This window comes from Uloborus diversus, chromosome 1 (genome assembly GCF_026930045.1).
Source record: "Uloborus diversus isolate 005 chromosome 1, Udiv.v.3.1, whole genome shotgun sequence".
Classification (NCBI taxonomy): Eukaryota; Metazoa; Arthropoda; class Arachnida; order Araneae; family Uloboridae; genus Uloborus; species Uloborus diversus.
This window is the reverse complement of record NC_072731.1, coordinates 83179480-83195232: the sequence shown is the minus strand read 5'-3', so window position 1 is coordinate 83195232 and position 15753 is coordinate 83179480. Positions and strand designations below refer to the sequence as shown.

The window sequence follows — 15753 nt, the reverse complement described above, 5'->3', positions numbered from 1 at the left end:
TGAACCATGGCACCGACAATTATTCAGTGTTCTACTATACATCTGCACTTACTGGTAAATCATTAATACTTGTAGTTGACTCTTGAACCAAAGGTCACTCAAAATTGCTAAAAATTATTTTTCCCTCTCTTTTTGACCGTTGAAATCTTCTTGCTTGCGCAGTGAACCACAAAGCACGTGTTTCAGTAAATACAATTATCCCTTGCAGAGCCGGCCTTAGCGTATGCGAGGCGCGATTGGAGAATTTTGGTGGGCCCATTACAAAATGATTTCGTTTAATTTCAGACACGAAAGCAGAATTAGAGTTAATGCAAAAACTTTAAGACAGACACAGAAATTTCTCATGAACAATTCAGTGCTTTGACGGAAGAGTTATACAAAAAATGCTATAAGACCTAAAGACTAAATTTTTGACTGTATGGTGAAGCACGCCAGCTGTAGCACAGAAGTGGGAGGTCGGGCAACGTAAAACCCTGAAACAGGGCTTTAGGGCAACGTACCCCTCTCCCTGGAAAATTTTAGAAAATGATGTATTATAAACCTAGTTTTAGTCGGAAGAAATTTTGGAAAAGGGGGTTGGGGTCGAAGGCTTCTTCCAGAAAAATTTTCAAAACTGACGCTAAAATTGGAAGTTGAAGCTATTTCCGGTAAAATTAAGGGGAAGGAGAAAGGGACTCTCAACTTAATTTTTTCAAATCTGAAGTCAAATTTTAGTCAACTCTGAAGTGTTAAAAACGAAATTTAGGCTTTTTGATTACGACAGAGGAAAGAGTAGGGGATCCCCCCCTAGAAATGTTTTCTAAACTGACGTCAATTTTTGTCTATCTTTAGGAGGGAAAATGGTACTGTACCGCGAGATTGCTCTAAAATCTAAAAATGCAGCTATCTATGTTGATTTTAGGGAAAGGAGTGAAAGGTTCGAGGACCCTCTCCTGGAAAGTAATCGAAATTGGAATTAATATATAGCGCGATTTTATGCCATTTTTGGAGGTATTAGGAGAGAAAGGAATTTCCCTAAAAAGGAATCTCCCTCGAAATTTTTTTAAAATTATAAATTTTTAGACTGAATTTCAGGCAATCTTTGGAGAGCTCCTAACGATCACGTTAGATGAAAAATCAAAGTTTTGGAGGCTGCCCCAAGCAATTTTTTGACACTGAAGTAGTAGAAACCAAATTTTAGGCTATATGTTTAGACTTTAGGGGGGGGGGGGGCAGGGGCGTAGCTAAGGGGGGGGTTTTTGGGGACAAAACCCCCCCCCGCGAAAAGTTAGTCTCAAAAAAAAAGAGAGAAAGAAGAGAGAAGTGAAAGAAAAAAAAAGAAGAAAAGGAAAAAATTCCAAGCGATTATACATACACACACACACACACACACACACATATATATATATATATATATATATATATATATATATATATATATATATATATATATATATATATATATATATAAGAAGTAACCCCCCCCCGAAAGTCGGGTCTAGCTACGCCACTGGGGGGGGGGGGGGGTTGAATGTTTTGAAGCCTCATCGCTTAAAAATCTGAAGTTCTAAAAACTGATTTATTGTGACTGTTCAGCTTGTTTGCTAGGGCTCTCATAAAAATTTTACTCCTTTCGTATTATTTGATCTTACAGAAATAATAAGCTATTGAAAACATTGTACCTCTTATTCTGAAAATAAAACAAATAAATGAGCACAATTCTTATATGTTAGGACATTAAATGTATAGAGAATCAAAAGTGAGAACATTTAACTCCCACACTGGTGTAGGTCTCTTTTCGTAGGAAATTTTTTAGTCAATAAAATAACCTTCAAAATTAGAAATTACACAACCAGTTATTGTAGATAAGACAAGGTGAAAAAATTAATCCCAAATACGACCCCCCTTTTTATTTTTCTAAAAGAGAAAAAAAAAGAAGGTAGAGATTCGAAATTGAATCGAAGGTTTTAACCCACATGCAACCATTTTATGGTTTTGGTTCTGACTACGTGTTGAATAGAGCACCAAGGGCGCCCATATAGGGGGGCAAGGGGGACCCCCCTTTTATAAATTAGAACTTCCTTGCTTTTAGTAATTTTTTCGTTGCAAAACTGTAAAAACATTTCATCGCCAACCATTAATGAATAAGTTTTTAAAAATGTCAAATTTTAATGGCTAATCTGTACTGAAATCTGCTTCCATGGGGAAAATATCCTACTAAGCCATGGTTAAAATACCTGAGATCCCCCCCCCTCACAATTTTGCATATGGGCGCCCATGTACGACACATATTTTTTTACTCGATTTTCACAAGTAGCTCTTGTCAATTCGTTTTGTATGGAATTATTTTCAGGATGTTTTAAGCATCAATCACGCTGTAATGGAGGGGAGGGGGAGAGAGGTCTTTCAGAATTACAGAATAATAAGAGTACTGGAGATACTTGGGGCAAGTGGCATTCAGGATTAAATTCGGTATATTGTAAATTCATCGTTGTTGAGTTTTAGTATTTTTTATACCAAAATAAATAAATAAATAAAATAATATGTAAGTAATTAGTAATAAACAACTGAAATAGATTTAAAAGACAGCTTTGAGGCCATTAAAATTTGGGTGCCTCTGTCAATTCTCATTTTGCCCCTGCGATACTAAGGTCTTGGGATGGGGCCCTTACATTATTTCTCGTTGTACTAATCGATAAAAATTTCTTCTTTGAGGCCTATTACCTACAGTTGGGGCAAACGAATAGGAGCACCATTGTGAAGCCTACGCAGATCCCAAACACAGCATTGCAACGCTGTCAGGTTAGGTAGTAGTTTTGGAAATATATTTTGCTAACTTTAATTCTTGAAGCTGTTAGCAAATTTAAAGTTAGCTTAAAGAAATTTAAAAACCTCCACAACCTCATTATAATTGGACAAAAATTAACTCCACACTCCCAAATCACACAAGAGTTAAACATTAATTTTGAACTTTTTATTCTCATACTTTTTCTCTTTGGAAAAAAAAAAAAATTCTTTTGGCGCGGGGCCCCTGCAAGCGCGGGGCACAATTGGACACTTTTGCTCTAATCGGCTTAAGGCCGCCTCTGATCCGTTGGAAAGAAATGCAAACTGTTGCAACGTTTGTCAACTGTTGAAGTTTTTTGCAATGTCGAAATGTGCTTTTCTGTTCCATTAAACTCATGAAGTATAACTGCCAAACTGCTTGTGCAACGTATCGGAACTAGAACCAGTCTCGTTAGGTTCACTATAAAAAATCTCGGAAAACTCTCTGAATATACAAAAAAGTTTTCCGTAATACACAGATTCGTACGCCCTCCGCAGTTTTCTGCTATAATCAAAAACGTTTCCCGTTTAGCAAGAAAGTAAGAGTCGACGCATGCGTAGCTCGCACGGCAATTTTATAGTCCAGCAGCAAATCTAAACTGAAACTTTCGAAAGCACGCAATGAAAACAAGTGCTGACTCATGTATGCGAAGTAACACTCATCAAGGGGATTAGTAGAAGTTTTGTTCTTCGCATGAATTCACGGAAGATAATTTTTAAGTCTTATATTTTCTTGCTTATGTATCGTCATGAGATTGAATTTGAAGCTATGTCACTTATTTTTAAGTACGAAGTGCAAATTCTCGACGCATGCTCGCGGAAGGAATACAAACTGAAATTAAAAACCACATAACTGCCTAGAGGACGCCATGTAAATTCATTGCGTCGCATAACTTGTGTAGCTAATTTCCTTTTTTCTTGGATACTTTTCTTCTTTCTACCAAATGGGTAATTTTTGTTGGCAGAATTTTATTCTGTCATAAAAATCACCTTTTTGGTGACCAAAGCCTGCAAAAGACCACCACCGACGAATAGGTAAGTCGCTTTGCAACTCTATTACTTTAAAGAGATTTAGTTCATATAAATCTCGTTTAAAAAAAAAAACTATTTTCTTCAGTATTATTTTTTCGTTGTGAACTATTGCAATTTGAAAATATTTTACATTACATAGAACACATACTTAAAGTGCAAGTGTGTCTAGTTTTATTCTGTAAAATTTATGAATTGAAGATTATAAAAAAATTTAAATAAGTGTTATTGTGTACTTTGTTTCTATGTGTCAATCTCAGTTAATATTTGGCTGAACATTTATGTATCAAGCTTTATGAATTAAATGTTATAATATGCAAATTGTCAGGTTTGATAGTTCGTCTTTAAGGTTGCATGTTTTCATTCTCTTGTAAACAGTGTAGCTAGATTGTATGAAGTAAAAAAAAAAACTATCTCTTGTAATTAGGAACATAGTGCTTCAGTATTATCTAAATGACGATATCTCTTTAAATACTTGCATTAGCGAAACGCTTTAAATTAGTTAAATGTGTATTAATTTATTTAACAAATAAATACATATATGTATTTAAAAGTGTCTTCATTTTTTTTCGTTTTACGAGCCTCAATTTTACCAAAAGCAAAAAAAAAAAAAAGACTTAATAAAATAATTTTGTATTTTTACACCATATTAAAGTATTTGACTTATAATTTATATGATACTTTGATTTATAATGTATATGATACTTTGATTTATAATGTATATGATGTTGCTTTTTCAAGGGGGGGGGGGGGCGCTTCATAGCATTTTATGTGTGCACCATCACTCTTATGGTGGGGGGTTGGGGTATTCTCGTATGTATGAAATGGAATAATCATGTAATAGAGTTCAATGTTTTAATAAATAAAATATATAATGCATTTTGCGCACACTGTAAAAATAAAATCAGTAACCTATTTTGAATAAGTATTTATATTTGTGATGAGCTGGAAAAGGGCAAGAACAGAAGAATCAACCCGAATGGTTCCAGCAGGGGGACTTGGTGTCATATTTAAATTCATCAATTTCTCTGTTGGTACTTTTCGGTACACTTTGTTCGTCAGAGAAATTGACTTGAGGTGAACGAATTCCGGAACGCGAAGGGTAGGTAAGTCCTGTCAAATTTTATCCGAAGATAAAAGCTATCAAGTTTGATACAAGATATGTTTTTAAGTTCTGCATTAAAAATACAATATGTTGATAGTTTTGTCTTGAAAATATTGAGAGAAAAACTGAAGTTTAAGATTGTTTAACAAACAATCCCCACTTTTCAGAAGGTACCCCCACTCCAATTCCCCGACGATTTTGTGATTAGGAATGAAACTACTAGATTATTTCATAATTTTTCAAAAATTTATAACTGTGCATATGTTATGCTGTTAACCATGCTATTTGTCATTAGAAATTCCAAAAAAAAAAAAAAAATCCACGAATGATTCTAAAAATGCTTGTATTATTGCTCTTAGATATGAAAGAATTGAAACTGATATGGTATGCAATACTATAATAAAGAATTATATTTTAGAAAAAATCACGGAAAAAGGATTCCGAAATTCTCGGAAACATTTTTGAAAATTGTTTGGAGAATTCCGAAATGCTCGGAAACGTTTTCGAAACTTTCATGAACCACAGCTGCACAGAATACTCAGAAACCTTTTTGGAAATTACGGAAAGAGGATTCCGAAATACTCAGAAACGTTTCTGGACATTATAGAAAGAGGATTCCGAAATACTCAGACACGTTTCTGGACATTACAGAAAGAGGATTCCGAAATACTCAGACACATTTCCGGACATTACAGAAAGAGAATTCCGAAATACTCAGAAACGTTTTCGAAAATTTCATGAACCGCAGCTGCACGATATACTCAGAAACGTTTCCGAATTTTTTTTACAGTGTTCGAATAATCGGCGTTGTACTGTATTTTAATGTTTGAGATTATTTAGGGAATATTTTCCTTCGAATGCTCTGTTAATTTGAGTAGAAGCAATTATCTTACAACCGACGACAAGCTACACTCGTGACTTCATGTCGTAAAATGATTATCTACTAAAATGAAAGGTACTCCGTTCTCGAAAGCAAAGATAAATTTTCGGGATAGATTCCATTTTAAAAAGTGACGACAGAATGAGCATGGGCACTTTCCTTTCGCACTTGTTATTTCTCTGTTTCAACCCTACTTTCGAAAAACTGCTGAGCAAGTTATTTTGTATTTCCATTTTTGAAAAAAATCACAGCACACCTGACGCATGCGCAAATTCACGAGAGGATTCAGCTAAGGCAAACAGACATTAATGTTTCATAATCAATATTCCGGTACAACAATGTGACTGTTTATTTATTCTTGGTAATCAGAAATGCTATCTGGTTCCTAAAAGCGAAAATTAACTTATGTGTTGAAAATAGAGGTTGGTTGTAGGATCTGATTTTTTGTTTTAAAATTACATAGGGATTTGCGGATTTCTCTTACGAGTATTGGAAAAATAGTAGTGAACAAGCTTTGATAGAGAACCGACTGGTAAACTTAACAGTTTCGCAAAGATCTTGGTCTGCAGAACTGGAGAAGCATCTGAGTGTGAAGAAGTCTAAGTTCGTGGTTTCGCTAAGAAAAAGTATCATGTCACCAAAAACTGAAGAAAATTTGCATTACGTAAGTAATCCAAACACCTTGTTTTTTTTTTTTTTTTTTCGTTATGTTTGCTGTTTAATGTTAAGTGCTTCAAGAAGTAGAATCTACAGTTTATTTTAAGCTACTTTAAGAGAAAAGAAAGACATGAAATTGGTCTAAAAATCTATTCGGTGATCAAAGGTCGATATCACTTTTTTAAACCCAAGTTCGGGAGACTTTCAATTCTACAGGTTTTAGGTAACGTTTAAAACCTGTTTTTTGGCCAGTAAACACTTAAATATAGTCAACCTACTATACTAACTGAAATCCCTATTGACAGACGACAAAAAAATTGAAAAGTTTTTAAATGTCACCAAAGCCTTCACAATCTAAAATCTTTCTTAAATTACATACATTTATGCATGAGAAGGAAAAAAAGAAATTTTTATGAAAAATATTGAAACAGAAAAAAAGTTCGCTTTCGAACCGATACGAATGTTTTGTAAAAAATAAGATATTTAGAGCATACATTTACAATTTACATGTATGCAATCCCTCCTCTTTTCTAATAAAATACACTTAAGTTATAGTTAATATGGAATTTTAGTATTTTTGTCTTTATAAGAAATTATATAAAAACGAAGTTTTCACGTCGCAAGTTAACTGAATAATTTTGTACAACAATTTAAATTTCTCATAACGCAACGGAAAGGAGTAGGTTTTTGATGGTTTTTTTTAAGTATTATGATATAGCTCTTAAAATATTGCAATTCATTAGTGTTCTTTTTCCATGGTAAAATCCGGAAATAATTTCAGTAAAATTTTGACATAAAAAAACACGGAGAAACCACCTGGATGCAATCCCTGTTCCGAAAACTTACATTACTTAAAACCTAATTCATTTTTTCCCTCAACCCAGTCCCTCCCCCCTCACTGAATCTGATGGACCCAGAGAGCCCAAGCGAGGCATAGAACCATCCATTATCGTATCGAAACTTTAACCGTAACCAAGTTATGGTAGATATAAGGAAAATGAAAAAAAAAAAAAATCAAAATTCTCTGAGAAAACGTCTAATTTCTGAGATCCAAGTAGAACATACACACAAAATAAGTACATATTTGGAAAAAACAGAGTAAATCCTTCAAAATTACACTTTTCTCATCAAGATAGTCGTCGTTTAGTGCGAACTAAAAGCTTTGAAACATTGGACACACTCAGAACTGAAATGGTGCCAAAGTCTTCAATCGATATTTTCAAAAGCAACCGTACGAGCTACAATCGGTCAAATCTACCAAAATTTGACCTATTTCACTAGCTTACAGATGATACAACAACAAATCATATTGGGCTTCAAGTTTAGCATAAATTCAGGCTTTTATTTGAAACTGTAAAAATTTGCATTCGATGAAAAAGGAAAACCAGTGAAGAGTCGTACTTTTCTTTTTTAAATTTTCTGTTTCACATAAGCATGTTGCTTTCTTTCTTTAAGAAAATGATATTTTAGTATCAAAATAATAATTTTACCATTTTATAAAGTGCAAAAACACAAGAAATAAAAATAAGTAGAAGTAAAAGAAGCATTACTTTCCCGTGCTTTTCTTAAAGAAAAATCAATAATACAAAAGTTACACTAACATCACACACACGCACAAAATGAGTACACTTAATCTATTTTCAAAATTTACAATCGATGCTAAAACTGGTTGCTGTCACACTTGGTACATGCCCTTGCCCTTTTGCGAACGAAAACAACGTTGCTTAGATGAAATTTTATTTGTTAGTTTCACTACTGCTCCATCAAGCATGTTGCAGAATTCCTACACTCTGGCTATTTATGTTTTGTATACTTTTTGTTTAAGAATCTTCAAATAAAAAAGTACACTGGAGTCAAGTCTGGTGATCTAGGTGGCCAAAGAATGGGGCCCATACGACCAACCTATACTATTTAGTTAGAAAAGTCCGAACGGCATTTGAAGAATATGTAGGGTTACTATCATGTTGAAAAATGATTTCCGCTCTCTCCGAAGCAGGAAAGTGGCCAGGATCATGGTTCTGCTGATGTTGAGGAGTATGTTCTGTACCGAGTAGTGCAAAACCCAACTGTGAGTTCACTCACGATTGCTAGAAAAGATGAACTTTCACAGAGTAAACTAGTGAAAACATTGCACGAAAACAAGTATCCCCCTTACCCGGTGCGTCTTACTTTTGAAGATGTTATTTTTTCATAAGGCACCCTCTCATTTTGTTCCTTTGGATGAAAAAAAAATTCACATATCATAAAAATGAAAATTGAATAAAATTTAGAGGTTGCTACCATTGCTGCAAAATTTGAAATATATATATATATATACTTTTCTTTTTGCATCGATTATTATAATATTTATTTATGTTTTCTTTTTTCATTAATTTTAATTAGTAATAAATTAAATTGTTACTGACTTTTAAATTATTTCATATTTTATTAAATCAAGTTAATTAATTGTAGCTCGCTACTATTAACTCTCAACCTCTTAACTGTTGGTTAGCAACTCTAAGAAACACCAAATTGTCAGTTAAGAACTCAAAAAGAAAATTAAGAGTTCTATTTCAATAATCAAAAACAAAATTATTGGAATCCATCATTAGATTATTTGCTTGACCTTGCTCTTGCTGATGATACTTTACGCAAGATTTCACTTCCAGGCGAGAAATTATTTCTAACTGAAAGAAAACTAGGAGGACAAGGCGAAATTGATAACAAATAAATCTCTATTTAAAAAGGCAACAGAAGAAATTTTGAATTTTGAAAGAAAGAAAATCGTGAACTTTTTTTTTTTTTTTTTAAAGCCTCTGTTGTAACTGAATGTACTTTGATTCTGAAGAATAAGAATTTGCAATAAGTTTATCTAGATTTGATATTTTATTGTTGAAAAGCATTTTCACTTACAAGAAGGAAATTGTTGCTTCAATTAAGTTTATTTGACATCTACGTGTCATTTCTGAAGAGACAAACTCCAAATTGGTCTCTTTCTTAAAGAAACCTAAAAGAACAACTCCTCCAATGAAACACTGAACAGCACATGTTGTAGAACTGAAACCAAAGGGAAAAAAATAGAGGATTTCATTACCAACATTCAGATTTTTCACCATTAAGGTCTTTTCATCAAGTTTTTTTGAAGAGATATTATCGAATAGTTTGGATGATGAGTAGCAATAAAAAAAAGGCTTGTATATTTCACATTACTAGAAGCAAAGGGGGGGGGGGGAATTACAATATTGGTTAATGTAAAAGACTGAAATTGTAAACCAATGATATGAATGGCGTAGTGGAACTTTTGCATTATTTTTGTTTGACATTATTACACAACATAGCAACCATGAAATGCTTATTATTTTTTTGTATGCATAGGAAATAAGTATTTGGGTTATGTTTCTACCTTAACCAACCCAATTTTATGTTGATGTCAAACATTGCAATAGAAAATTGTGTGAATATATTTTAACTCTATTTTTTCACAATGAACGTAATTTCAATCGCTGGTAGCAACCTCAAAATTTTGTTCAAATTCTATGAAAGTTTTAAGTGGGTGTTTTTTCATCAAAACGAAGCAATTAAAGGGGTGCCCCATAAGAAATTCAAAAATTTTTCAAAAAGTGCATTATAAGATGCACCCTATTACCCATTTCACACTAATACAAGAATTGCGCAGTTCAGATTTAGAAAAGCGGATAACATTTTGCAGATGGCTACTAGCCAGAGACATTGAATAACACCATTTTCTAAGTAAGGTACTGCGAACAGATGAGTAGTTGTTCGTCAGTACGCTAAACAAAATACTTCATTTACCCGAAGCTCATCGTGCCAAACGATGAAAGATCAATGGATTGATCCATATGTGTTTCAAGGTAACTTAACAGGAAACACATATTTAGAGTTCAATGAACATCATTTGCTTGGCTTACTTGATGCGATTCCTGTTCCAGAGAGAGAGGAAATCATTTCCTAACATGATGGAGCCCCTACCCATTCTTCAAATGCATTTTCTGATTTTTTTCTGTATACAGAACAGAAGTAGCCAGTTTGCAGGAATTACGCAACCGGCTTGATGGAGCAGTAGTGAAACTAAGAAATGAAATTTCATTTCAGCATGCATTGTGAATTTTGAAGATTTATTAAATGTATACATTGTGTGTGTATGTGTGTGTGTGATGTTAGTGTAACTTTCTTATTATTGATTTTTCCTTTGAGAAAAGCACGAGAAAGTAAATGCTTCTTTCATTTCTACTTATTCTTGTCTCTTGTGTTTTTTCACTTTATATAATGTTAAAATTATTATTTGACATAAAAATATCATTTTCTTAAACAAACAAAGCAACATGCTTACGTGAAACAGAAAAGTGCGATTCTTCGCTGGTTTCCTTTATCATCGAACGCAGATTTTTGCACTGTTTCAAACAAAAGCCTGAATTTCTCCTAAACTTGAAGCTCAATGTGATTTGCTGTTGTATCATCTGAAAGCTAGTGAAATGAGTCATATTTTGGTAGATTTGAACGATTGTAGTGCATACGGTTGTTTTGAAAATGTCGATTGAAAACTTTGACACCATTTCAATTTTGAATGTGTCCAATATTTCAAAGCTTTTAGTTCGCTGTAAAATGCGACTATGTTGATGGGGAAAGTGTCATTTTGTAGAATTTAGTCTGCTCTTTCTAAATATGTACTTATTTTGTGTATAGGTCTTACATGACTATCAGAAATCGGTATTTTTCTGAGATTTTTTTAAACTCATTTTCTTTATATTTACCATAACTGTTACGATTAAGATTTGGACACGATAATGGGTGGTTCTATGCTCCACTTGGGCTCTTCTATCACCCCCTTTCGTATGGCAGATTCGATCGAACTCAACGTGTGTATATATATATATATATATATATATATATATATATATATATATATATATATATATATATATATATATATATATGTATATATATTAATTTTTAACGATAACTTTTTTAAAGCACTCTCGTACGCTTATCCAAATACCACTTCCAAAGTTCAATTAGTATCTATAAAAAGTAAAATAATAAATAATGCAATGTAGGCCCAGGGCTCCAGTTTATCTCTGTCGGGAACTGCACGCGCGCAAATCGTGTCGTGTAAGTTTGCATATCATTTACTATAGTTCGCAAGACATGGAATGTACTCGAACTCGTAGTTTCCATTTTTTAGTTTAACGTGTTTTTCTTCCAAATGCCTCTTATTCTAAATTTAATTATTTCGTTATTCTGAAATTGGTGAAATGAAATACGTTTCAGGTTGGTTGGTGGAATGAAAAAGCAAGCGAGAATTTCGCATCCGAAGAATCCGAAGTGAAATTGTCTGTTGATCTTGAGACTCAGATGATCAGTAGCAACGATTTAGTCGCCAAATACCGAACTGTGGAGGCTAAAGATGTCGAAAACTTACTGAATCAACTTATAGTGACAAAAATAATACTCAGCTATCCTTTGTACCAGAACAAAGAGGCCGTTACATTTGATGGATATTACATTCTTTCAGGAGGAGCGGATGTTTTCAGGTACGTTCTTACTGTTAGTAAATCTTTTGTTCTTGGTACTGTGTGGTCTCGATTGCCTTGGAATTGTCAAGTGACCAAGAAAGACGATTGTATCCACAGAGTAAAGAAATTTAAAAAGATATGATAAGTCTAATGTAAAAAAGAGATGAAATTGAAGCTGGACTTATGGGATACATCGATGCGAAAATGAGCGGGGTTATGATAACGTGGTCACTTTACGCGAATGTTTATCACCAATCCCGTGAAGAGACCGAATAAAGTTGCTGGTGGATTGGTTTACATTTTAACTCACGTTTAAATGCAATTTCAAAAACGTCCTTCATAAACTTGTAACAATGTCCAAGTTTAATTTAACTAACCATTGAGATTCAACAATCAGATGTTTTAAATCAGAATGTATCCAAGATCTTAAGCAAGAACCTTTAGATCTTGGGATACATTGATGTAACTTCTGGCTTCAATTTCTTAGAACAGCGTGTCCTCTCTATCTTACTTTATGATTGTACTTAGATTAGGAGGAGAAAAGGAAAAATTTGAACCTCATTTTTCATTCATTTCAATGCGACTCTACTTAATTTAGAGGCTAACACACATTTGTCAGGCAAATTGTCATCCCTGCCAACTAGTAGAAGCTTTCATTTTGCTTACGAACCGGATGTTCGCCTTTCCATATCATTGGTGGTCAGACAGCAACTATCTCAGGCTAGAAAACGATGCGTGAGTTTTTATCGGAAATATTTCCAGGGCTACACTATTAAAACTACAGGTGCCATTTGGCACCTCTGAGGGGTGAAACGCTTGTTCACCAGCGGAATCCGAAAGAGAGCCGAAATTGCATCCTTAGCAAGGGTGAAATTTCGAACATAGTTTAGAAGTGTTCATGACTTTAACTTGTTTTTTCGTGCACTAACTTTCTTTATATTACACTTGAATTGCTCAGTTATTAATATGTTGTTGTCATCTACTACAGCATGATCCGTACCGAAAATGAACAGGGAAGGTATTTATCAATCATTTGCCGGAACAACCAGAAATATTAAAAGTAACATTAGATTAGAGTCATGGGAAAATAAAAGCGTTTCATAAACGTTTAAAATTTTAAGCGAGAGAAACACATCCATACTTATTATAAGATTCGACATTTGAGTATCCTTATGCGTACAAGATAAATAATCTAAAAGCCCTTCTTTTCAATGTCAAGTTTCTCGTCAGATTAAAAATAAAAGCGAATAGATAACTACATTCGCTTCATGAAATAACGCCAAAGAAAGATGCTTTAATCAAAACACGATGTGAAAGTTATGAGTCAAAGGGTGCATTTATCAAGTCGAACGCGTTTAACGAGTGAAGCGAGGAGGCGTTCAAAAAGAGAACGCGTTAGCTAACTGGTCGTTCAGAAAGTGTAACTCGGTTGGTTTCGTGAAGTGAAATTCTTAACGAAGCTCACGAAGGAAAAGGGTGGTTTGCTCAGTTAGAAAACATGGCGACTTCCATTGCATGCAATGTTTATGTTTCAATGTATATATGTGCGATTCATAATGAATTTATTGTTGAGCATCTGAAATCTTGTAGCGAGAAAACATCAGAATTTGCAGGATTGAGAAAATTTCAGTAAAAAACATCGAAATAAATACTTTACACTTTAATTATTTATTTGTTCTAAACAACTGAAAATAAACAAAATAACAATAATAATAATAATAATTCATTTTGAATTTTAATAACCTTTAAAAATTAATTGTATTTTACTTTTAGTAAATAATTTAAATACACCTTTGCCTACAATTTCTTAACGGGGGAAAAAATGTGTCTGAGATTTTATATTAAAAACACATTTTGCATTTTCCTGTAACTTATCAAGAAATAATTCAAAATACCTTGTTTAAGTCAGGTCATATCTGATTTTATAAAAGTTAGTAGATTTATAGTGAAATGTTTGGTATTCAAAAAGCGTTGGCCTGACTTATTTTCCGCATACACCGGGGGACGCGCTAATTTAAAAATAAACAGAAGACTTTTCTACACATATTTTTCAGATTTTTTAGAAATTAATAGTATTTGCAGTGGGGCAGAAAACAGAATGTGTGAACATATAATTTTTTTATGTTTTAAAAAATGTACTTTCTGTTGTTATGTGCTAAGGAACAATGATGGAATCTAAAAATATATCTTAATTAAGATGGAATTTAGTTGAAAGGAATCTCGAAATTTGCTTTCTTCTTTTTATTTTATTCAAAACATGAATCCTCTAGTCATTTTTTTTCATCACTAACTTAAAATAACATGTCCTCCGAAAAGCAATGATCTGCTTCGTCTGCTAACCTAAAGTCCGCCATCTTTATTTTTAACTAATCGTTCAAAAAGTGAACGCGGGTAACGAAAAACCGAAGAGCTGTCGTTCTTTAAGCCAGTGAGTTTCGTTAGATTGATGAACGCACCCAAACAATGAGACAAATTTCTTTTCACGTGGTCCTTTTTTTTTTTTTTTTCGCTTTTGCTTCTCTGTTCGTTTCCTGTACGTAGTTACTTCATTGAGAAGAAATAGACATTTGGTATATCTGCTCATGTCGATGCTTTTTTATTCCGGAATTAGCTATTCAATAGGGAAGTATTCGATTTTCTAATTTTATTTTTATTTGATAGAGTAACATACATGAACATCATCTGCGAAAAAATTTTTACGATATGACTAATACTTTTTTTAAAAATAATTTTTTAAAGTTCACGCGCGAGTGACGTCATTTGCTTGTAAGTCCTTTGACTGACGTCACTGCCGCGCTGCGAGGCGGCGGGGTTGGCTAGGACAAAGAAGTGCTTGGCGATCTTTGGGGGAAGGCGCGGGAAAACAAGAGCCTTCTAACAGCAGCGCGCATAAAAGGCTAGTGAAAATCCTTTGCTGTCTGTAGGGTTTAATGTATTCTGCGATTGTTTTTAATTTGATTTTCTTTGTCATGGCTAGTAGAATCAATTACAAGTATTGCTTCGTTCCTGGATGCGTATCTACATCTAAAAAAACTCCTCACAAGCGATTTGTTATTGTTCCGTCCCAGCAGGATCTTCGAAAGAAGTGTTTTCAAGTGTGTTTATTAATTAAAATTTGAAAATGAAAATTTGCACTTCATTTTAATTAAAAACTATGTCAAGTGAGAAATACAGTTTGAAATATATGTTCACAACTGTTCATAAATAAATGTTTAATAAGCAAATGAGATATTTTTTTAAAAAAAATGCAAGTAAACAAAGGAATTTAAAACCTGCACAATAAACTTAAATAGAAAGTAATAGATGCATTACTAATTCCATTTTAATAACAATGCAAAAACTATTAATACTTTCTTTTTAACATTCAAACTATCTTCAAATTTTAACTATTACAAATTGATAATTTAAAAATACATTTTCAGTTTATCACCAGAAGCGTTTCTATATATACAAGACTTTTCTCACCTGCAAAAAGGTACTTATTTTATGAAATGAACACCATTTTCAAATTTATTATTTTTATCAAAAGAGCAAAAAAATATATTTTTTCTTTATTTGCTAAGTTGCACAAAAACTCAAGGATCATTAACATGTATTAGTGGATTTAAAACAATTTTCCACAAAAAAAAAAAAAAGCAGATCAACTTTTATTGCCAACAAAGCGAAAAATTTTCATGCAAAAACTGCTCTAAAACTTAGTACTGGAATCACTTGCAGTAGGGTTGTTACAAAATGCGCGCCTCATTAAAAGCCGCCAAGTAAGA

At 33.2% G+C, this 15753-nt stretch overlaps 1 protein-coding gene across 1 annotated transcript in view; it reads left to right on the top strand.

Moving 5' to 3' along the window:
* LOC129234685 (uncharacterized) overlaps nucleotides 1-15753 on the top strand; it is a 93692-nt gene that overhangs the window by 2653 nt on the left and 75286 nt on the right. Inside the window, exons 3-4 of the mRNA XM_054868729.1 lie at nucleotides 6283-6483; nucleotides 11745-12007. Of these exons, the coding sequence (XP_054724704.1) occupies nucleotides 6283-6483; nucleotides 11745-12007 (464 nt within the window). The remainder of the gene's footprint in view (nucleotides 1-6282; nucleotides 6484-11744; nucleotides 12008-15753) is intronic.